General features: G+C 39.7%; 2 protein-coding genes across 5 annotated transcripts in view; one reads left to right on the plus strand and one right to left on the minus strand.

Moving 5' to 3' along the window:
* The window catches only part of LOC124343457 (alpha-catulin-like), a 42,333-nt gene extending 24,222 nt beyond the window's left edge, over nucleotides 1-18,111 (plus strand). For 2 of the 3 annotated variants that reach the window (XM_046796773.1, XM_046796776.1), the window contains 14 exons: nucleotides 541-730; nucleotides 1,794-2,038; nucleotides 2,193-2,402; nucleotides 6,817-7,014; nucleotides 8,671-8,925; nucleotides 9,104-9,512; nucleotides 10,066-10,187; nucleotides 10,518-10,568; nucleotides 10,702-11,124; nucleotides 11,203-11,409; nucleotides 11,821-11,952; nucleotides 13,899-16,299; nucleotides 16,408-16,648; nucleotides 16,749-18,111. In XM_046796773.1, the coding sequence (XP_046652729.1) occupies nucleotides 541-730; nucleotides 1,794-2,038; nucleotides 2,193-2,402; nucleotides 6,817-7,014; nucleotides 8,671-8,925; nucleotides 9,104-9,512; nucleotides 10,066-10,187; nucleotides 10,518-10,568; nucleotides 10,702-11,124; nucleotides 11,203-11,409; nucleotides 11,821-11,952; nucleotides 13,899-14,036 (2,580 nt within the window). In that variant the 3' untranslated portion in view covers nucleotides 14,037-16,299; nucleotides 16,408-16,648; nucleotides 16,749-18,111. The remainder of the gene's footprint in view (nucleotides 1-540; nucleotides 731-1,793; nucleotides 2,039-2,192; nucleotides 2,403-6,816; nucleotides 7,015-8,670; nucleotides 8,926-9,103; nucleotides 9,513-10,065; nucleotides 10,188-10,517; nucleotides 10,569-10,701; nucleotides 11,125-11,202; nucleotides 11,410-11,820; nucleotides 11,953-13,898; nucleotides 16,300-16,407; nucleotides 16,649-16,748) is intronic. The other variant, XM_046796775.1, reaches the window with a different exon arrangement.
* Nucleotides 18,112-18,195: 84 nt separating this feature from the next.
* LOC124343456 (C-1-tetrahydrofolate synthase, cytoplasmic-like) lies at nucleotides 18,196-23,135 on the minus strand. 2 transcript variants are annotated; one of them, XM_046796771.1, is made up of 21 exons: nucleotides 22,995-23,135; nucleotides 22,592-22,676; nucleotides 22,321-22,519; nucleotides 22,029-22,261; nucleotides 21,831-21,972; nucleotides 21,646-21,757; nucleotides 21,345-21,570; nucleotides 21,024-21,197; nucleotides 20,905-20,951; nucleotides 20,743-20,832; nucleotides 20,448-20,662; nucleotides 20,256-20,373; nucleotides 20,057-20,191; nucleotides 19,917-19,999; nucleotides 19,638-19,848; nucleotides 19,323-19,575; nucleotides 19,173-19,257; nucleotides 19,019-19,092; nucleotides 18,798-18,924; nucleotides 18,581-18,733; nucleotides 18,196-18,515 (listed from the first exon to the last, which is right to left on the minus strand). In XM_046796771.1, exons 1-21 carry the CDS (start codon nucleotides 23,050-23,052, stop codon nucleotides 18,426-18,428), a joined length of 2,910 nt encoding a protein of 969 aa, XP_046652727.1. In that variant the 5' UTR covers nucleotides 23,053-23,135; the 3' UTR covers nucleotides 18,196-18,425. The 2 variants fall into 2 exon arrangements, with proteins under 2 accessions (XP_046652727.1, XP_046652728.1); XM_046796772.1 differs by lacking the exon at nucleotides 22,995-23,135 and adding an exon at nucleotides 22,749-22,767.

Here is a 23,135-nt window from a genome sequence, read left to right on the forward strand (position 1 = left end):
AAGGAGACGCAGTGCAATCGTATCGCATATTAATTATCTGCATTGACGCAAACTGGTCCTTTGCTATTTATAATAAGAACCGAAAACGCATGAAAAGAAGAGTTTGAAATTTGAAATTTTGTTGTACAATAACAAACCTGAATTTTAAAAAAAAAATGTCGTCATCATTTAACCAAATATAAAAAGCAATTATTGAAATCCACAACGAAGTAAATTTGCGCAATGAAAATGACAAAAGAAAATGTAATGTTATTGATTTTTTTTTCGCCATATTCCGTCGCATTTATTAACTCCTATAGATTTTCGTTTTCTAAACGCTGCTGAAGATCGTAAATGATTGAATTTCGGCAAAGATTGCAACGGCTATTTTGAGTATCTTGAGATTACAATTTTAATCTCCTGCTGTAAACTTCCGTCAGTCAGTGATGAGGTTTCTTGGAATTGGCTGATAAAAGATTTGGCATCAAAACACATATTGCAATATAGGATACCATCACGCCTTAATCATCATCTAAATCTAAAATGATTGTTTCTTGACAGATCACGACCCTGGTTTCGGCGCCGGATCGACCGCTGAAAGCTGAACGTTCACGACGAGCCCTCGGCCGAGTTGGTAGAGCTGTTCAAGCAGCCGTCGAACGGTTTGTCTTGGTTGGCGAAACAATTGCCGACGACAACAGTGAAATCAAGTTGGATATGTACGAGGCCTGCAGGGAGGCCCGCCAAGCTGGTACGTTTATACTTTAGAAACATTCAATTGTAGGAATAACTATTGTTGTTTCTAGTGTGTAACAGAAATGGGCAAATACCGCATTTTTACTTCTTAGTTCATAGCTTGCGCTTGTAGTAAATTTTGAATGAAAAAAACGAATGGAACATGTGGAACAATGTTTCTCATTATGAATAACTGTACCGCAATATGTGATGTTGACGTAACTATAGTAAAAGTGGAAGGCGCTGGTGGCGCCATATGAATAAGTCAAGCCGAGTCAATATTTTTTGTCGTCACAAACAGTTGTATATTATAATGCATCCAAATCCGATTTTATTGGAACGCGATTTTTGTGCTGACGTTTTTTTTATTCTAAAATGCCTGGTTGTTCAGTGACAGCAGAGCAATATTAGCAGAGCAAGCTCAATAGCTCATGAATTCTGAATCCAATAGGCTACCACCATACAGACATTTCCTGTATTTTTCTCTCTAAGAAATATGTCGATCGAAAAATTTCAAGATTAAATCTCTGTAAATTTATATCGACGTTTATAACCGAAATACTTGTCCTTAAGAAATAATGTCCTTAAATACAAAGATATGCAAGCTAATGGCCAATCAACGTGAGGCGAACGGGCGGTATGATCCGAGTATAAGTGCGTTCACAAGAAAAGTTAAAAGTCCTCAACTCGATAGGGCGGAATTTTTGCAGCCTCTAAATGTTCCATTAAAAGAATCAAACTGTTGTATCAGAAGTTCAGTGAGCTGGAAATTAAAGCACACTTGAGGACTAAGATCCAGATAACGACGTGCGACGGGAATTCATTTGTCTGGGTAACATTCAAGATCGACGGGCGGAAACTTATTTTAGTTTTAGCGCTCAAATTTTCGATTCATTATTCGTCATCATCAAATATTTCATTTTAGTAACAACTATAAGCCGTTAAACGCATTTCTCTCAATTTTAATGATTCAATACAACGTGTATTTCAAATTTGGTAGTCTATTTTCGTTAAAAGATTTTATTTTGGTGTAAAACACGAATGATAAAAACATTTCGATCAAACTATTGCATTGATAGGTGCTGCCATTGAAAAGTTATGCGAACTGCAATATGACGAAACACAAACCTGCGGAACAGACGGCGAAATGAGTCCATCGGCCGGGAGTGGCGGAGGTGGAAGCGGTTCAATTCTTGGTAGCAGCGGAATGACCGACAAAGGTTCAATGGTCCGAGCAGCCCGATGTCTGCTAGCCGCTGTTACTCAAGTCCTTCTTTTAGCTGATACCATTGTGGTCAAACAGCTTCTTCAAGCCAAAGATAAAGTAAGTTAGATTTAAAAACCATTTGTTTTGTTGCTAAAAGCGATCTTATTATTACAGCGCGCAACTTCTGAATTTTTGAGTATATTTGATTGGTATTTTTTCTGGTTGTACTGTACCTTACTGTTGTACTTTTTGGGTGTGATTTCTCTTGCAGGTGTCGAATACGCTAACTCGCCTAGAGGGAGTAAACAATTTCACAGAATTTGTGAAAGCCTTCAGTCAGTTCGGAAGCGAGATGGTTGATTTTGCTCACGTGACGGGAGATCGCCAGAACGATTTGAAAGATGAGAGACGGCGAGCCCAAATGAGTGCTGCTCGTACTATTCTAGAACGTTCAACGCTTATGCTTCTCACCGCCTCAAAGGTAACAACCTTTATTCTTTATGCTCTTCCGAGTCCTTGTTTTGTCAAAATTCTTAACAGTAATTAAACACAGTTTTCATTCTCGATGATTGTGCAAGTAGAACTAACCATAGTAAACAAGGGAAAAAAACAAACAGCTTCCATCGTAACTATGGTGATGTTATTCACCTAGGCTGAACCTATGATCACTTGCAGATTCGTAGGGGAACTTTACAATAGAAGAAATAGCAGTAGTAAATTGTTTTCTTTTAGTGTAAAAGTGTTATATTTCTATATACAAGATGCCATCATTAATGCATGTGTTAACAACACAATCGATCCGTCTTTTTTTTTCGTCCAAGTCCCTTAAGATTCCGCTAGATTCGCATGTATCGCTGTATCGCATTAGCTCATATTTGAGGACTAGTCACTGCAGCTGAGAAATAACCGCGGCATTCCCCATTCAAGATGTCACAAAAACACCAACAAAAAGGAAAAAGGGAGTTTACGCATGCGTAGATCATGTGACGCCAGAACAGTCGTCCCATATCCTACGTATAGTTTCCGTCTAAACATGAATATATGAACTCTCAGTTCTATCACCCTATCACGCGACCAATAATAAGCAGCAGGCTGCACTGACTCTTTATTGATATAGTTAATAGTTTCGGTTGTATATATACGTAGAAGATCAAATGCCTACACATTCGTAAAGAGCATTAAGTGTCTGTATTCATAACGAAGTTAGCCGATAAACCCGATTATTGTCACGGTCTGGTCACGGTGCTGTGGCAATTTGCCAATCATTCCCTTATTCTCCTTTGAAAGAAAAGTCATGCAGGAATCAGGTCAATTTCATCTAATCGAGGAAGGGACATTAGATTGGCTGCTTCTTGTAACGGGGCGGGGGTTAAGTCTCATTCTGAACTGAAACAATAACGTATGAAGCAATTCAATATTATTCATTTGGTAATATTACTAATGTAATCAAAGCTGTTGTAAATCGTGATCAAATGTTGTTGTGCTATTGTTGATTTCGCGTTAAAAAAATGTCGGATAAAAATACTCGTTGCCGCGAAAATCAATTGGTTAACGCTGAGTACGATGAATAACTAGTTTTGATTATATTTTGTTGCGCAACTCAAATAACACGCACGTTGCATAATAAATAAAGCCCACACTAAATTGTGCATACACGCGGAGCGGTTGTTTTCGTCCTTGGTCATCAAGATAGTAGGGCAACTGGCAAACAAATCTAAACGCAAGCACGCAAGAAACGGCGGAAAAGTATGCGTGATTATCCCGCTGAGTTGACTTTGCCGTACTGCAAACATTTGACGTATATTTTCCTAGCAATAATATAGTAGTGTAATTAATTAACATGTATGAAAAATATGCACGTCTGTTTGTGTTGACGACTGGCGCGTTTCAGGAACATTCACATTGAAATCAACTGCGAAGATTAAATATTTGAAATTGAATTGGAATTAAAGTATGAATAAACCTAATGGAATCCCAATCATGCGCCATATTTTCGCTCGCATAATATAGCTACGTATGATTTTGGATGGATGTCATCTTTTGGTAGAAATAGTGAAGGATGGGGATGAAATGACTCGCTCGTCCGGGCGATATGTTTCAGTTGCTTGTTGTGACTGGGGAATGCCACATCCATACACGCCCGCCTTCTTTGTGCTTCCGTATAATTTGTAATAGTCGTCGCTGCAGTAAGACACAAGAACAGGAAATCAGAGACAACCTTGGAGGCAACGTGACTCTCGCCCTTATCACCGCAGTTTCTCTAGACTCTTTCTTCTTGATGTTGTTTTCCTGTGCCCCGCGCCCGCGACTCTCCTTCGCTCCTTCGCTCCTTCCTGCCTTCCTCTATACGACCGAGATTCGTGGGCGGGAGCGAGCAGAGCGGCGAATGCAACCAGGCGACAAGGAATCGAAAAAGAGAAAGAAATAAAGGGGGAAAAAAAAGCCGAGAGACGGGCGAAGTAAAAAGAGAAAAAAGGAGAAAAAAGGGGAAAAGTAGTATACGGAGAAAAGAAGAGGCATTTCTTGGATGACTATCATTCGCCCTTATTTCTTTGTGTGTGTGTGAACGTCCGCGGTGACGGGCCGAGGCGACGCTGGTGCAGGAAGAAACCCAACCAAACAAAAGAAATCCGTTCGCAAGAGTACACACCTACACATGCAAGCTGCATTTCCCCGGCAGTGCATGGAGCGGGGCCTCGTTATTCCTCCAAGTTAGATCAATACATCGCCTATGTAGAGGTCGTCATGTCGAGGGAGTCATTGTTGCTGGTGCCAGTATATAATAATGCCAGAACGGGCAAAGGCGGGCAAAGGGGAGAAAGCTATAGGCCGCGCGCCGCGCCAGACCATCTCATCCGCGGTTGCAGCGCCGCTATAACATTGTCGAGGCTGCTATACAGTATAGGACGAATATAAGGTGCGGTCGAGTCGACGCAGGAAATGTAGAGCTGTCTTTGCTATAGGGGCAAGTTGTGGTATGTGCGGAACAGCGAGAGCAGCAGTGTAATAGGGCTGATGCTGGATACAAATGCGGGCAGGGGAATAATGGCTTGATGGATTGTGTGTGCTGCTGAAGACGTTGCGCTGCGGCTGCCGTGCAATTGCTGTTGGATTTGGTCTATGGGTCGCCAGGGACAAACTGCCAGAAATGGGGTGGAGGGACAATGATTTTCACAGAAGAAGCGCTCTGTTTATATGGGGGAAAACATCTGAAATTGTTTTCTTTCTTGTCCTTCTTTGCTTGACTTTTTGAAGCGCTTTAAAGAATCTGGATTTTTTTTAACAGCGTTTATTCCAAGACAAAAAAAAAAGATACGCGTTGGCTGACTTTTATTTCCTGGCTCTAATTAGTACCCAAAAATGAGCCGATTATTTGTATATTCATTTAGAGGGCAACTTTGTGTGTCTTTTTCTAACGCGATAAGCCAATAATAGGACCGGAAATACGAACAAGGTCAAAGTCAGCAACGTGATGCGAAAGTAAAATCAACATGGAACTCGCACATAGTTGGCATATCTAGGTTACTGGGTTCTAGATACGATTATGACGAATACTATTATACGATGTAGTCCTTCCAACTAGATCAAAGTATATACGTGCAGTCGTGTACTGTTGGAATCATATACACACATAAAGTGTGTCCATTTGTGGGCTGCTGCAGTTGGATTCTATAGCGAAAGCCGGCCAGAGCCTGATGATGCAAGGCTTTATTGAGGACTACGGCGAATAAATAAGTTATTAACTGTTTATTACTTTTCTAGTTACAACAATTGATTGAATCTCTGTCCCGTCTGGGTCTAAAGCACGTGAGATGGTTACTGGTTACGGCCTTCTTTAAGATATATCTATATAATTTTCTGGATGTTTGTAATGCGAGACGGAATCGCAGACGCTTTTTTTTTTCTCTTTTGTCTTATATAGTTTCTTGGGTTGTTTGCCATTGGCCGAATCTCCAATGTGAAGTTGGCAACCGATTTTATTTGGGTTACATCATAGTAGCGTCCTGTCCTTGTGCACCATAGGAAGCGATAATGAAAGGAAATAGAAAATAAGAAAACATAAAAAGAATAGGGAAGCCCTAGACGTCAAGTCTGTCTATGGTGTTATCGACACGTTGTTTCTTATTATCGTGCCATTCTCGAGAACACTGGAGACAGTAGACTACAAACCAACAAAATATTCTAAACCGTGGCGTTCTATCTCTCAATCTGCTCATTTTTCTACCAATCCAATTATGTTGACATAAATTGCTGTGTACGCAGTAACGCTATACGTGATGAATCAGAAAATCGCTTGTTGATTATGTATGCACGACGGCTTATTTTTCTCCACGATTCAAGTGGTCGGAATATCTTTGGAAAAACAGGCCCGAATTTATAGACTTAGTCGTCGTCCCTTTTCACGAACCATTGAGCCTAATCGTCAGCCATATCAAGTTGATGCATTAGTTTTATTCCTGCTGGACAACACAAATGAATGCGCATAAAAAATATTCTTGGCAATGACAACAATTGCCATTCTCTTAGACATATAGTACCGTAGTATACTTAAGAGCACTTATAGAGTTATGCATGATACACTGTGACATCAGCAGTCGTAAATATAGCGTAATTATCCAATAACAATGTAATAATTACTTATAACAGGCTAGGAATAAACCAGATTATTGTCGATTTATTATATGATTAACTAAATGACAAGGAAAAAAAATTGCTTCTGAATGATTATATTGCTTTCATGAACATAACAAATGTGATAAATGTGACCTGCGGGAATTTAATTGATGTTAGATTTGACTCGAGTAAACTTCGAAAAACGTCCCGCCTAATAAATAGCTCAAAGAAAAAACCCAATGATGGATCTGTTATATATTTTGTGACGCTTCTTTTTTTAGACGTGTCTGCGACATCCCGAGTGTACTTCATCACGCGAGAACCGCGACACCGTTTTCTGTCACATGAGGCGCGCCATCGACCTGGTTCACTACGTAGTCAAGGATGGCCTTTTGCAGAGTAGCAGTGACCACGTCAGCGACGCTCGAACCCCCGGCAACGGTCCCAACTCTTCTTCAATGTCCAATCAACCCAAAGAGGTAACATATGACAATAGGATTGAAATAACACGCAGTCTATATACTCCTATGCATAAATACATAAATAAGGTTATAGCTGCTGCAATAAATGCGCATGTCAGTTTAAAGTTCAAAATGCGCTACTCAGAAGTCGGATGTTACATGAATGTCAGCCAGTCCAGCTCACCATCGCAGTCGCACTGACGTCCGTCCACGTCCGTCCAAGCGTTGGCCTACACTAGCATACGTGCAGTAGATACACATGTGCACTTGTTTTCCTATGCACAGCAGGGAAGCGAATAGCTCTGCATGACAAGCTGCTTGCTTTGCTGGGCCTCCCGGCGACGGCCAGGGCGAAACGGGTTTGACGTCATGTTTACTGCTGATTCCAACGATCGATTTCGACTTTTCTGTCGCCGTCTGTCGCCCGCTCCTCGGCGCGAGGTCCAAGAAGTTTGGTTAAGAAACAGGGACGGCCATTAAAGATCAAGCCAACCTAGGATCGCGACCCGGGAGGAAGACGATGAGAAGGCTATAAAAAGGCACACACACAGAGTGCTAAACTGCAATAGGGAAAACCCATCGGATTGAAGCGACGGAAAGATAAAAGATAAAGAAAAACTTAAACCAATAAAATGTGTTGAGCGAGCTAGGACTAGGGAGGGAGAAATGTATTCTTACTGCTATCCAACTAGAGAAGATTCCGTACTAGTTAATGAGAGAACTTTTTATCAAATGTTGCTTTGCTTTAATGGTGTTGCTTTTACAGTATAATGAGACATTTTAGAGATTTAAAGCATATACCGGTGCTATGACGCCACCGTGACATGTGTGTAGGATTAAGACGTGGTTCTTAGTAGCAGGTTTCAAAGCGAACCATAGTGTTCATTAAATTACTAATTTCTCTTTCATAAAGAAAAGTTTGCTAATGCCTGTGACATATGTGTTTATAGATTTAGTTGTCAACATGAATTGAAACGCGAAATGTGGAAAGTGCTGTGTTCTTCACGTTAGAGAAATGAGGAATCGAATGTCAGGAACGCAAAATTCACGAGAATTCCCCCTCAAAGTGTTAGGCCTACATGAACTGGCGTACGTTGAGTTTTTGGACCCTTCGCGTTAGTTAACTTGCGCACTGATTACTTACTTGATTTACTGTCATGTTTCACCCATTCTGACAGAGAAGTGTGTGACAGAGGAACGGAAGGATGGTGCATACATCTTTACTTAGTTATGTAGCTTAGGTAATGAATGGCTTCCATTTTCGTCGCCAAGGTGAGAGAGAAAACGGAAAGAAAAAGGGATGCCAATTCTTTGAAGAAAAATAACGAAATCTGTCGTTAATTTCGTCATGAAAATAAATGATCTCGCAATAGATTTAGAAAATTTTCAAACCCCTTTTTCAAAAGTGTATACCTAGTTGTGTTACTATTTCTAGAACCCAATTTTTCTTTGGGCTTTATTAACTCTACGTAATTATTACTTTGAAAAAGCTCCCCAGCATATGCCTTACTAATAACGTTTGTACTGTACCAACTAAGGGAATTTTCGCTACTTTTGTCAGCCGTAACTTTGTGCTCATCATAGTGAAAAAGTTGAAGTTCTGATTCAATAAATGAGCCGTGGGAATAATCAAATATTTCGGGAAACTCAATATATTTTCACGGGAACGCATAGGAGGATTGGGACGTCCTGTTAACAGCCTACGGAGCCATCCAGCAACTAGACGACTCCGTAGAGATGACTCGGCTAACACTGGCGCCATCGGCTTGTCGGGAACGTATGACCTCGGCACTGGATGCCGCCATCGAACGAACTCAAGACTTTACAGACTCGGCCTACACGTCGCACGAACACCGGGAAAATATTCTCCTACTTTGGGATCGCGTTAGATCTGGATTATCTCACGTCATCCGCGCCGGTATCAATTTGGTATGTATATTGTGTCAACTCTACAATCAGAAAACCAATTAAAAGCTGAAGGAAAAATAAAATTGTAGGGAATAGAAGAAGGCGAGAATAGCGCCAGTTTTATAAATCGAAATGAGAAGTTGAAAAGCGCAGTCGTTTCAAGTCATTGTTCAACTTTCATTTCCTGTCTCTTGAATAGGAACAAAGAGAAAGGCACTCGCCAACGGAAGAACTGGAAACGGCCATCCGGACACTCTTGCAGTGCACTCAAGAGCTGCGACTCCAACTGGAGCAGACATCTCTTGAACAAGCGTCGGAGCTGCTGGCCTCGTCGCGGGAGGACGCCGACCTGGTCTGCCATCTGCGAGCGGCGGCCATTTCGCTAGATGGCGACCGATTCGACGAGTGCAGCGAGCGCTTTCAGGAGCACGTTGACCACTTGCAAGAAGTGTGCAAGCTCTTGCGACATGTGGCGCCGACTGAAGCCCTACAGGTTCAAGCCAAATATGCCGAGATCACCGTTCGCATTTACGGACCCCAAATGCTCACAGCCACTCACACCCTCTCGCTTTACCCCAATTCCAAGATAGCCAAAGAAAATTTCCAAGGTACTTTATCAAATTCAGGCTTAGAAAATAGAAATTCAATCATTTGAAACATTAGACTTAATTATAACAAACAAGCCTATCTCTCAATTTTGGTTAACAAACAATTTGACTTCAATGACGTACTACTCGTGTCTCGTGTTCGCTGAATGAATGTGTCACGCTTGCACCAGCTAGAATGCCAATGACAGTGACAAAACTGATTGGTATACATCTGATTGCATGTATATGTAGGCTATATAACAACATTCCTCAAGCAATGATCCTCATTTGCTAAGAAGGCTGACTGATAATAAGATAGGGCCAGTAATATCAGGTGAACGAACACGAATGGCTGTGATAGTGTTACACAATGTGCATTCCTTTAAGTAATATGATCTAAATTAAGCATGGACGAACCTGAACAATTGGGTTCACACGTCTTAATCTCATCTTCTCCGTTCTCGCTTGATTCTGTTATGATTACTCAACCCGATCTGCGGTGTGGACGAACATCTCCAATGACGTTTGGATTTTCTTCGTCCGCTCGAACCGATTACCGTCGGCGCTTGTGCAGTTTTCTCCGACTGCTGGCAGGCGCTACTCAACGACGTCACCAATCTGGCGAAAGAAGTGTCAGAGCTTCTGCAAGGTCGCGCGACCGAAAAACATGTTTACATGTCCCTTCCACGACCAGGCGTGAGTTGCTCTTTATGAATTTGACACTACGTCAGTTCTAAAGTTTGAAATTCCTTGATTTCTGAATGCATCACCTCATGAGTACTATCAATTTGTATTTTAACTGTATACCTATTGTGTAATTAGGCTATAGGCTATAGATGTCACTACCGGTACAAGTCACTGTAACTAATTACATTCAAATGGGCACCTTAGCCGCATATTTTTTGCAGTGTAAAATGCAATCACAAACTATTATCACGTAGATAAATCAATAGATTCTAAATTGTGTCACATTGATGTCACACGCCAAGCAATTGTAAACACCTGTTATTTGTTGTTGATATTTAGAAACACGGGACCACTAGTAAACCTCTAAAGCCGGGTAAACTCGACTCAGAGGTACGAATGACAGCACCTATTATTACGACATCCTTTTTTTTCACTGTCCTAAATGCCAGCCAAACGTCATTTTCATCTATTATAAAACGAACTTATCTTGGTGTCTGAATGATTAATATTGTGACTGTTGTAGGAGCAAGCGAAAATAGCAAAAGCTGGACTTGAAATGAAATTAATCACAAGCGAAATGGACGCGGAGACGGACAGATGGACAGAAGCTCAAAACGCGGCACAACAACAGGCCACTGCGCTCAGAGGAGCTGGCGGCGAAGCTCTGGGCGGAATGGCGAATCCGGGCGTTGCTGGAGTCGGCAACGGTGGTGCTGGTGTCGCTGGCGGAGCTGCTGTCCCGATGAGTCCGACCAGCAGTGGCTTGGACGAGAACAATGATATCGTCAAACGAGCTCGCAACATGTCTTCCATGGCCTTTAGTATGTATCAATTCACGCGCGGTGAGGGAACGCTCAAGACCACACAGGACCTCTTCACGCAAGCCGAGTATTTCGCCGAAGAAGCCAATCGGCTTTACAAAGTAGTCAGGCAGTTTTGTTACCAGGTTCGTTTTGACATTGTTTATTTTTAACCTTACGTTTATTTCTAACGTCAATCTCTAATATTTTTACAATTATTACAGGTACCTGCCGGAACTTTGAAGAAAGAATTGCTGGACTATGTCGATCAGATTCCAACTTACGTACAGCAGTTGCAATTCACCGTCAAGAATCCCACCGTCGGGAAAGCGGCCACGTTCACCAAAGTCGACGCTGTCATCCAAGAGACGAAAAACTGCATGAATTGCGTCTCGAAAGTGGTCAGCACTTGCTTCGAATGCGCCAACAAGGTTATTTCTTATTTGCCTTTTCTTCGTTCTCCCATAGTTGTTACGATTTTAGTGCACTTAGTATCTGACGTTCTCTTTTACTAACACCTTACCTTAATTTCTATCGGAAAAAAAAATTTAATCTTGACACAATAATAACTCCGTTGAATGACACGGTAATCTCGGTGGGTCCCTCGCCGTCGTCAACATTATGATTTAGTTCACTAATCGCATTTTTTTTTAAATTAAAAAAATATAAACAATATAAAAAAAAATAACCAAAATAAAATAGAAAAGAACAAAACCTAGGTAGGAAAATTTGAGATCCAAATGCAATGCAACGGACTTTTGGAGAAAAATGAATGAGTAACAAATGAAACAATCAAAAGAACAAGGATTTCCATTTTGGGATTTTCTTTCTTCAAATTTCAGTATAACTTGTATATGTCGGACACTTTGGTGTCGGAAGCTATGGCAAGCAGCACTGGAAGCGAGGAGCATCAAACATCTTCATCGTCGATGATGTTCAAACCCGTCAGCGACATTCAATCCAGACTAGGGAAGGTATTGTACACGTCAAAAAAACCAACAAAAAACAAAAAAACAAAAACACATTCAGAATTTAAAACATAAACCGAGCCAAGCTCCCCAACATCGCGCATCAGCAAACAGCATCTACCGTCTTACATACTCACAAAATCCTGCCCTTCGTGTTTTGCTGTTGTTTTGTTTCGTTTCTTATCGTGACAAGTTGAATATTCACGTCCCCGTGATGCTGCCCTTCCCCTCCTCTTGTAAATATAATGAATCCATTTGATGTTTTTGTTTGAAACGAAAGCATCAAGTCGTCTTTCATTGGTATCAAAATGCACAGTCCAGTCACCACCACCACCTCATTGGTTCAATGCTCAATTCACAGTGTGTGTTGACAAGTGCTGTTTATGTTGATGCCAGTGACTGGCGACGCTTATTTCAATTCAGTCCCTTATAATCCAAATTCTAACAGAAAACAAACCAACAAACAATTGCTTTTTTTTTTTAAATTTATAAATTAGAAAAAAAAGGGTTTGAATTGTAATCCTGTAAATGAACCTATATCAAAAAAGATACCCGCCACACCGACGGCCTTTAATAACGCGCTGCTCTTATAGCCTTATATGCCTTAATGACATTTGTAATTGTATCCTACGCTTCTTTCATGCGGTTTGCATATCAATGGACACACTCGCCGACCTCATGAAAGAGTTTAAGTTCCAATCTTCTACGTAAACTCCGTTTTAACGGACGTTGACAAAATCCGGTACAGCGCTGAAAACGAGACTCACAGCGCGAGTCTAAATGTTAACGTTTGATCGTCCATGTACCCGTAGTCGCCTGTCTTATTCTATGCTGTTATAGAATCTACATACATATGTATTTCTGTCATGCCGCCACGTTAACACATGGCCCATATAACTGGGCTTTGCTGCTGTTTTGTGCCTTTGTCCACCTGGGTTCCTTCTCGACTGAACCGCTGGAACCGTTCTGGATTCGGTTTAAAAAATAGCCTCAGAATGATCAAATAAAAAATAGCTTCTGTCATCATATTAGCGACCGAAACTGGTGATATGATGCACGGCCGATTAAGGATATACGCAGATCTTGAATGATAAGACATTGGCGTCTGTGGTTCGTTGAAGTTATACCCAGGTTATACCGGTGGGAAAATGACCGATAACCCAACACCCAACGCAAACCGTTTTGTCTCGCACTTTGATTGGCTGCTTTTTGCTATGTCTCCATCCGTCTCCATCCTCTGCTGCTCAGTTCTGCTGTAAACCCATGTAAACCCGTCTGGATCTCTCTATTTTTCTCTCACTCTTGTTGCTGCTGGTGTCAATGCCGTGTTCCTTGTATAAGGCCACAACGAATCTATAGACTGCCATGATTTCGGCTTCAAGGTCCGCCGTAATATGAAGAGCATGCATGATGTCGGCTTGTTATACGCTGTCTGGGCTCTTTATAGTGGACAATCGGCGGCACTTCGGCGAATAGCGCACTCACAAGTGTCAGCCGTTCACGGAGCTGCTATATCCTACAAGAGACTGTATACTGTACAAGAAACCAATCGTACACACACAGTTGCTCAGACATGCATTTGTCCTAATATTACACTACCGGATGATGATGCTCATCCGGATCGTGTGACTCGTAGTGCGCCACAGCACTCGCACATTTGACGTCTGGTGATGACCTAAAACGTGCGCTCTTCGTGTCTCTCGTCGCCAGCTTTCGTATATATTTGTTCTGCAAAATTCAGTGTTTGCCGCAATGCTAGTAAACGTGATTGACAGTTTGGTCACCACCTCGAATCCTGCACATTAACTTAAAAATCAAACAAACAAACAAACCAACAAAAACAAAAAAAAAACCTCCTATCGTGGAAAAAGCAATTTGAAGTTGTGTTTGTAACTCTGTTTAACTTCAACATTTCTTTCGATTTTTGCGCTCTTTTCTTTCGTTTTATTCAGTACAACTTGGACTTCAGAGGACTGTCACCGCGCGGACGGTCTCCGGGTCAGCGAGGTGACGACGACAACGGCGGCGCTGGTTCGGCAACCGAAGGCGGAAAGGCGAGTGGAGGGGCGGGCGGTGACCCGTCCATCTGACAGTTTGGGATGGCCCGAAGGGGCAAAGGCGATTCGAGAAGGACCAGAGTTTCATTCTTGCTTTTCTGAGAAGTCATTCGACATCACAGCCGATGGCACCAAACAGCAACTTCAAGTACAAACACCAAGGCATTGGCAACTGCCGCTGTCGCAATTGAGATTCAAAAACTCCTCAAGTGTCTGAATCTTGCCCTCTCTGCCCTGGGAGCTCAGAGTTGTCAACTCCTTGACACACAGACATCATCACATGTGAAGAAAAGAAAAACAGGTAGGCCTATATCTGCCTATAGAACAACAACACCGACGAGAATCTATAAATTCTCCTTCCGGCCTGTGACGGTGTCTGTAATGGTGTGGCTTTCATGACTCGTGGAAGGCAGCAATGAATATAGTTGAAACAAATTTGTCTCGTCTCTGATGTATGAAAGTTGAGAACGAATCGTGACGATTCCTATAACCTACTGCACATACCCAAATGCAATCACTTCCTTCCTTTTTTCACCGAATGTTTACATTGATCATCGTTACGCCATTATTTTGATTTGCGGGAACATACTTTTTAGAGATAACAACTCGGAAAATTCTGGCATACATACTGGGGCTGCAACTATCGGCTCCGTTCTGTTCGGTCTTCGGTGTCGGTTCTGAATAATCATGGCCGGGTTCGAAAATGTTAATCACAGCAGCGCAATCCTAGAAAATAGGAGACCAGTTAAAACTCCGATCCTAGACACAATTACGGATTTACACTAAAAGTATTCGTGGGTGGACGGTTAATGATGAATGAGATCAAAAGTAATCGTCAAGAAAAACATAATCATTTTTTTTTTAAATGTACGAATGACGCCAATGTACACGAGTCATGTAATTGTGTCTCGATAGCATAATTCAGATCACAAAATAATTGTTGACGTTTGTTGTCATGACCTGTTAGAAAAAAAAAATGTCGGGCCCTTACACAGTTCAAATAATGGACGAAAATAGATTGATGTGGATGGTCAATGATAGGCGGAAAATAAGAGGAGTTATAACCTTTACAATAATGACTTATAAATGATATGTTACTGTTAAAGTTTTAGGGACAAATTCTTTGCCAAATTAGTATAATAGTCAAGATAATTCATCAAAGAAATTTATGGAAATTCAAATTATTATCAGTTGATTTAATCGTATTTTATTGAGCCATCCTCGTCTTTAATTGGGTGTTTCTATTTTACACCGAAATCAATCGGGAAGATATTTTCTTTGACTTTTGCAGCAATCACATGCCCTTTAAGTTTAAAGAAATTTAAATTCAGTGTTTCCCAAATTTTCAGTTGTCTTGACAAATGGAAGGATAATCAATTAATTGTTCGTGAATTGCCATCGTTTATAAATATGTTTTTACACTTCGATTTCTCGACATCTATGGTATCTCGGTGTTTATCTGTCATCCGTCATCGCTCGCCAACGTGTAATGAACTAAATTTGCCTTCAACGTATATTTCTCAACTAAAAGTTGTTTCGTCATATATGTTGATGTATAAGAAAAAGGAAACAATTAACGAAGCACGGTATTTATGATGAATGTCTGTTGATTCACCATACAATCATCGTCGTTCACTGTTGCATGTAGGTGGTTTATACCACTGTGAAACTATTTACAAGCCAAAATTACGGCTATCTGATGACAATGAGAAAGCAGATGGACATACTATCAATTGTGTTGATGTAAATCAAAATAAAAAATTATAAAAAAAAAATCATTTGTTGTTATTGGGGAAGATCATATTAAGTTCCGTTTTTTAGAAGATTGCGATTTTCTGTGTATAGTGTGAAGTGTCCATGTAGTGGTGCGTGCCCGAGGGACGGGGGGAGGGGTGCATGTCCACCCCAAATTGTTTTTCAAATGCAGATTAGTGCCAAGGTTCTAAAAAGCTGCATCGATCACTAAAAAAACGCCCACGACTCATCATCTAACTGAACGGACTTCCTCTAACTGATAACAATGAACAGTCAAATGAAAGCTAAGAGAAAAAAGACTAATATATGTTTTGTGCGTATCAGTATCACAAAATTGCCAGAACAACATCGACTCACACCCAAAATGCTCTTGGTATTTGTACAAGTGTTGGTTTTAACTTCTCTGTTAACTGTGGAGACGCTCGCTCTGGACGTAAACATAGAAAATAATACATACACAGACATCCAAACTTCCAACATTTACTGCCATTCATCCAGAATAAACAACGCCCAGAAGGTTATTTGCGATTTCCGGCATACGGTTAGTTCAGTATATTATAGTACACAACTTTGAAACAATATTTTAGTACTTACCTACACCTCTAACAGTCCATTAATTAAATTGATGCATTTCATTTTCTGCATCTAGGCTGCAAAATTAGGAAATCCAGAAAGCATTTTAAAAGGACAAAATGAACAGCAAGGCAGAGATTTACACCTGGAGATTCATAACTGTTCCACATTATTAATTTCAGCCGTTTTCTATTCATGGAGACATCTATTCTCTTCTCTGCATTTGAAAATTGAAAATGTAGATGACGTCGTTCAAGAAGAAATGGCTATGAATCTTGGTTATAACCAAAGCTCGCTACCTTCCGGAGATTTCATCAGTATGGATTAATTCCTTTTTTTTTCGTTAAATACGAAATCTAGCCTTTAAACTATCGTGTGTTAGCCTGTAATGGTTTCCATCTTCCGTCTCTTTTTCAGGCTTCACATTGAAAAACTCAAAAATGGATAGCATAAAACCATATCTCATTTCGGACACTAAAGCTCTGTTAATCGAGATACAAGAAAGTCAAATTGGAACGATTTTTGAGAATGCTTTCCAGAACGTGAACAAATTGTGGCAGCTAAGAATAATTAAATCAAACATAAGCAGGATCGTAAATCGTGCTATGCCGGATGCTCTATCTATCGAGCCTTCCCAAGCCGCACCCGTACACGAGATGACACCATTCATCTTTAACGAAACGCGCATCGACATGCTTGATTCCAATTCCATACAGTTGCGCATAATGGAGAAAGACGAATATTTGAATATAGTTAACTCTCAATTTGTGACTATCGCAAAAGGAGGAATTCGCATCACGGGATTAGGCCACGTCCTGATAGCCGATTCTCAATTTCACCAAATAGAAAATGACTCAATTATCATTCATCTAAGAGGAATGGAGACTGAAAGTTCCCACAAGCTCATTGCTTACTCAACCTTGACTCTAATGGGAATTGACATCTTTTCGATGGACATAAACAATTTTCTTCGTAACATACAAATAACCAATGGTAAGTTATACTTGATTCGCTTGAATTTCCGCTATTCCGGAGCTCTCTCGTCCATCATTACTATGGACAACAATACGATAGCTCACATTTCGGACCACAATCAGACAACAGCCGCAGAACGCTGGACTGTGATATGCAGTTGCCGTGAAATCGCAAATAGATTACATGTATCGCCCAATAATAATGATAGAAAAGAACCACAGGAATTAGACAACGGAGTCTTACCAGTAAAGCAAAGCGATTACGATTATGACGAGCCAACTGCGACCTTACCAACGCCAGCAAAAACGAATGCTTCATCCATTTATTCCGATATTCTAAAAGAGTTACGATGTTATCAAGAAGGATCAAGTTCGATTACCACGAACGAATTTGACGCTTCCTATTGCCCAGATGTAACAACTGAAGCAGCAGTGGAGGGAAAAAATCACAATATGAGTTATGTGATTCCAGAATCGGAGCAGTCGTCGAACAGCAGTTACTATAATCAATCGATGGTCTGGTATCTCGGTGCCACTGGAGGTTGCATTTTTATTGCCATTGCAATTCTAAGTTTCCTGGCTATCTTCAGACACAAAAGAAAAAGTTTCAAGATTCATAATAAGCAGAAGACAAATAAAGCTTATCGACCGAACAATTCCAACGTCATCAGCGAAGATCCTATATGCGGGTGTGACGAGGGTGAAGAAGAGAGCCAATTGTAGAACCGAATGATTATATACTTGAAAATTGTTGGCAATAATAAAAATTGATTTCAATAAGAAGAAGAATAAAGTTGTGAAAACTAGACAGTCTTGTGAATGAACGAGTGATGCGCGTTTCCTCATAAAATAATACTTGAAACACCAAAGACAAGAGCAAAAGACGAAAATCAATTCTATAATAATAATGTATTAGCATATGAAACTTTAAAAAAATAGTGCAGTTATATCCAAGCAAATTATTCCAAGCAAATCTGATTATTTAGGTAGACTATACCAATTATGATAGATATTGCACAGATATATTGCAAGATTGTTTTTTTCTCGATTATATGATTCACTGATTTTACTATTGGCAATACTACGAATTCAAAAGGCCACTTTTATTAAAACCTCTGTACTAGAACAGGCCTTCAATGTTGCCTGTTTCCAAGTTCAAATCAATATCAAAAATGGCTGGGCGGGTTGGAAGTCCTGGCATCGTACTCATCTAAGATGGAATAACAGTTCTAGTAAGTCTTTTGGCCATTAAAAGAGAAAAGTAAAAATGTTTACCGTTCCAACTAGAGGGTACAAAAATCCGGCTCCAACACTAGCTCTCACTTCTCGAATTGGGAGAGTGAAGCCAGTAGGAGCTCCTTTTAGTGAAGGGTCGTGCGACAACGATAAGTGAGTTTTCGCCATACAGATTGGGAAATTATTAAATCCCTGTGTATACAAATATTTATAGAAGTATGACTCATTTTACACCATTCGAGATTTATTTACTCACCTGAAGCTTGTAGCGTTCGATTTGAACCTTAGCTGCAGGAGATATTTCGATTTTTTCGGCGCCATAGACTTCCTTAGCGATGACTTCAATTTTTTCTTCAATTGATTGTTCCAAGTCATACAAATACCTGGAATTATAGAAACAAAAGTTTTAAATGAACACACGGCTAAGAATTTTACTTTGAAAAAAAAAAAATAATAATAATAAAATCAAGCATTAACCTAAAATCAGACGGCTGTTCAGCAGCTTTGGCAACCGCTTCCGCTAAGGTCGCAGCTCCTTGACTGCCAGTCGCCTATCATATTGTATTTAAAAATAAAGTTAAAAACTAGAAACATTTCTTGTTGTGTTCGTCAATCAAAACGCAATAAATACCCAGTGTGAGCAAACTACAGCATCAAATGCTCCATTTTCTTTACACAAACGCTGGAGGAAACCCAGTTCTTCGTCTGAATCCGTCCTAAGTAAAACAAAGCAAAACTACTATAAATCAGATAAATTTTTAAATTATTGAACGGGACTTACGTGAAACGATTGATTGCAACAACGACTTGCAGACCAAATTTCCGTATGTTTTCAATATGTTTTTTAAGATTAGAAAACCCTGTTTCCACTAATGCGCAGTTGGGCTCTAAATACGCAGCTGGAATTGGATTTCCTGGAACAACCTGAGGACCACCACCATGCATTTTCAGAGCACGTACTGTAGCAACCAAGACGACAACATCTGGTTTCAAACCTGAAGCTCTACATTTGATATGGATGAACTTTTCCAATCCTTAATTAAAAAAAAACCCAAATAAATACGTTAAAATAAATACAAACTACAAAATAAAAAACCTATATCTGCTCCGAATCCTGCTTCTGTCAAAACAAATCCTTCGCGGCCTACTAATCGTAGTGCAATCTGGTCTGCTATAATAGACGAATTTCCATGTGCAATATTGGCAAATGGTCCGGCATGTACAAAGACCGGGGTTCCTTCAAGCGTTTGCATCAGAGTCGGATGAATAGCATCTTTCATCAGCACCATCAAAGCACCACTTGCACCCTAATTAAAACAAATAGCAACATTCTTTTGAATGATATTTTGAAAAATAATAATTCAAAAATATATACCAAATCATCAGCGGTTATCGGTACTCCTTGTTTACTAGAGGCTACTACCATTTGGCCCAATCGGGATCGGAAATCAGCATAACCTGTACGCAAGGCTTACTTATTTTTCTTGAATCATTGCAAGTATTAGCAAATCATACCTGTGGTCAAAGCTAAAACTGCCATTATTTCACTTGCTACGGAAATATCGAATTGACAATCACGCTCATGTCCCTTTTCCGTATCGCTCAACCCAACTCGAATCTTACGTAAAAATCTGTCGTTCGTATCCATAACTGTAGTTCAAAGAATTGGAGTAAAGAAGTGAAGTAAAGTTGTCTGAGTGAAACAAATGTTGACCTCTTTGCCAAGTAATAGTTGTGGGATCGATATCTAGACGAGCAAAATTGTGAATTTCTTCATCAGTTAATGAATCAGGGTCAGATTTGTTGATGCCCAGCTTAGTTAATCGTCTTACCTAAAAAAAAAACAAGCCACAATAGTTATTGGACTAATAACGGATGATTATACTAGATTAAAGAGAATTTATACTTGAATAGCTGAAAATTTGCGTGTGCCTTTATCCTTTGGCACAAGGCGAGCATACAAGGCTTTATCTGATTGAGTTGCTTCATGAAACATTCGAGCTTCAATTTGAGCGGCAAGAAGATTATTGGCAGCCGTGATTGCATGGATATCACCGGTCAAATGCAAATTGAACTCTTCCATGGGAATAACTTGAGAGTATCCACCTCCCGCCGCACCCCCTAAAGTAACGAAAGCAGAAATAAGATTTCGGAATACGAAATAAATAGCAATAATAATAAACAATAATAACGAAATTAACCTTTGATCCCAAAGGTTGGTCCTTGAGAAGGTTGCCTCACACAAGCAAACACATTCTTTTTCAAATGAGCACCGATTGCTTGAGATAGACCTGTTAAATGTTTAAAAGATTGCAATGATTTATGAATTTTTGTAACATACATTCTCTTATATAGTAACAAACCGATTGTCGTAGTTGATTTTCCTTCTCCTAATGGCGTTGGAGTTATTCTTTGTCATAAAATCATGAATAAGTAAATAACATAGTCAGAATCATAACACCGAATGCTGACAATGGCTTACCCACAAACAATGACGTATTTTCCGAGGGGTTTTTCAGCCAAACGTTCCAAAATGTTGATGTTAACTTTGGCTTTTGTGGAACCATATAGCTCAACATCGGACATAGATAATCCGATTTCTTCAGCCAATTCCATGACATTTTTCGGGGTTTGGCTACGAGCTATATCGATATCTCTGCATCAAATAATAATAAGAGTAATAATAACAAATAAAAAAAAAGACGGGGAAAAAACAAAAGAAAATTAAATGTAAGCATATGAATAATTTCAATAAAAATAATGAAATAAAAACAAATCTAAGCAAAATAGAAAATAAGTTTACCGCGGTACTGGTTCGCTCAACTTAAGTGGCAGAAGGGATAAGTTCCATTGGGTATTGGATAGTTTGAACGCTGCTTTTTGAGCAGCAATAACTGTATTTTTCATAAGCATGGCTACCGTCATTGGACCAACTCCACCAGGAACTGGAGTAATCCAACTGGATTTCATTTTAGCAGTTTCAAAATCTACATCTCCCACCAACCTAGAACCTGACGCCTTTGTCGGATCTGAGGTAAAATTTGTCTAAATTATTACAAAATATAATGGCGTAAAAGTATTATCATACTTTTGGGTCGTCCTACCTGGAATAGAATTGATGCCGCAATCTATCACAACTGCACCTTGCTTTATCCAGTCTCCTTTTACCATATTTGGCTGTCCAATACCAACGATAAGTATGTCTGCACCAGAAACCTTAAATGATAAATCCATCATACAAAATGCTGAATTGGAGCTGTAGTAATTTTCTAAGTAATTCCTGGCATACCACTTCAGGCAAGTTTTTTGTTTTTGAATGACAAACTGTAACAGTTGCATTATGCCATTTTAGAAGTTCGGCAGCAGGAGTTCCGACAATCTTACTCCGTCCAATAACAACTGCTTGGCTTCCCTCAATTTGTATCCCTGTTCTACAATCAAATAAAACATGAATGTAATTTCTCTACTCAATAGAATATCGCTATACCTTTTGATTAATTCCATGCAGCCATTTGGAGTACAAGGAAGAAACCCAGAAGCTAAATCCCCAACAGCTAGTTTTCCCTGATTAATAGTATTTAATCCATCAACATCTTTGCTTGGGTTTACTGAATCTGTGATGAGAGTAGAATCAATCACATTCACAGAATCCAATGGCATTTGCACAATTATGCCATGGACACTAGGGTCCAAGTTAATTTTATTGAGTATTCTGAGAAGCTGAAAAAAACACAAAAAAAAATGTATGAGTGATTAAATTATATTAATATTGGTATTACCTCAGCTTGAGTAGTTGAAGATGGAAGGACAGTATGTGTGGCTTTAATACCAATTTCTTCAGCAGCTTTCATTTTCATTCGAATGTAGACATTTGAATCTTCTCGAGCACCCACTTGAATGATTGTAAGTCCAGGAGTAAAGCCAGAACATTGTTCTTTCAGTTGTTTAACTTGTTCAGCCAAAGCAGCTCTGATATTTCTATTTCAGAGCATATGATTTATCAGAAATTGCAACCAGTTCAAACCAACACAAGTTATTTATTTTATTTACTTTGCAACTTCCGTGCCAGAAAGCAATTGACCGTATTGCTCCATTATAAGATGGTTGGAAATTGAAAACTCTCTGTAGATACTTCCTAGAAAAAATAAATAAGAATATTAGTTAGGTACGTGGATATGGGGGTGATCTTAAGACAACTGATGCTTACTGTTCAGTGTAGACTGTATGTTTATGAGATAGACACATTTATTTACAAACTAGTCTAAAGCAAGAAGCCATGCAAATAAAGACTATGTTGAATGTAATTTGAGTCGTATTAGAAACCAACTCTATGCTAGTCCGGATATAAAATTTTTTCCCCATATATTTTTACTTTATAGTGAAATAAATATGTTGGAGGGAGAAGTCTGTAGAGTTTATAAAGGCTAATGGAGGTAATATTATACAAACTTACCTGAGAAATTTTTCCACGACTTTACTGTGTCTTTCAAGACGCAGACTACAAAGTTCATTTAAAATTTAAAAACAACCTTGGGCCTTAGGCGATAATAAAGTAGCGAGTCCGTCAAAACTTCGCATTTCCCGGGTGTTAGTA

This window comes from Daphnia pulicaria, chromosome 6 (assembly GCF_021234035.1).
Source record: "Daphnia pulicaria isolate SC F1-1A chromosome 6, SC_F0-13Bv2, whole genome shotgun sequence".
NCBI classification, from domain to species: Eukaryota; Metazoa; Arthropoda; class Branchiopoda; order Diplostraca; family Daphniidae; genus Daphnia; species Daphnia pulicaria.

Coding starts and splice junctions, on each gene's coding strand:
- LOC124343456 (XM_046796771.1), bottom strand. CDS start 23,052: ATGAACTTTGTAGTCTGCGTCTTGAAAGACACAGTAAAGTCGTGGAAA. Junction 21,758..21,830: donor CAAAAAACTTGCCTGAAGTG/GTATGCCAGGAA, acceptor TTATCATTTAAG/GTTTCTGGTGCAGACATACT. Junction 19,093..19,172: donor CTGTAGTTTGCTCACACTGG/GTATTTATTGCG, acceptor ACAATATGATAG/GCGACTGGCAGTCAAGGAGC.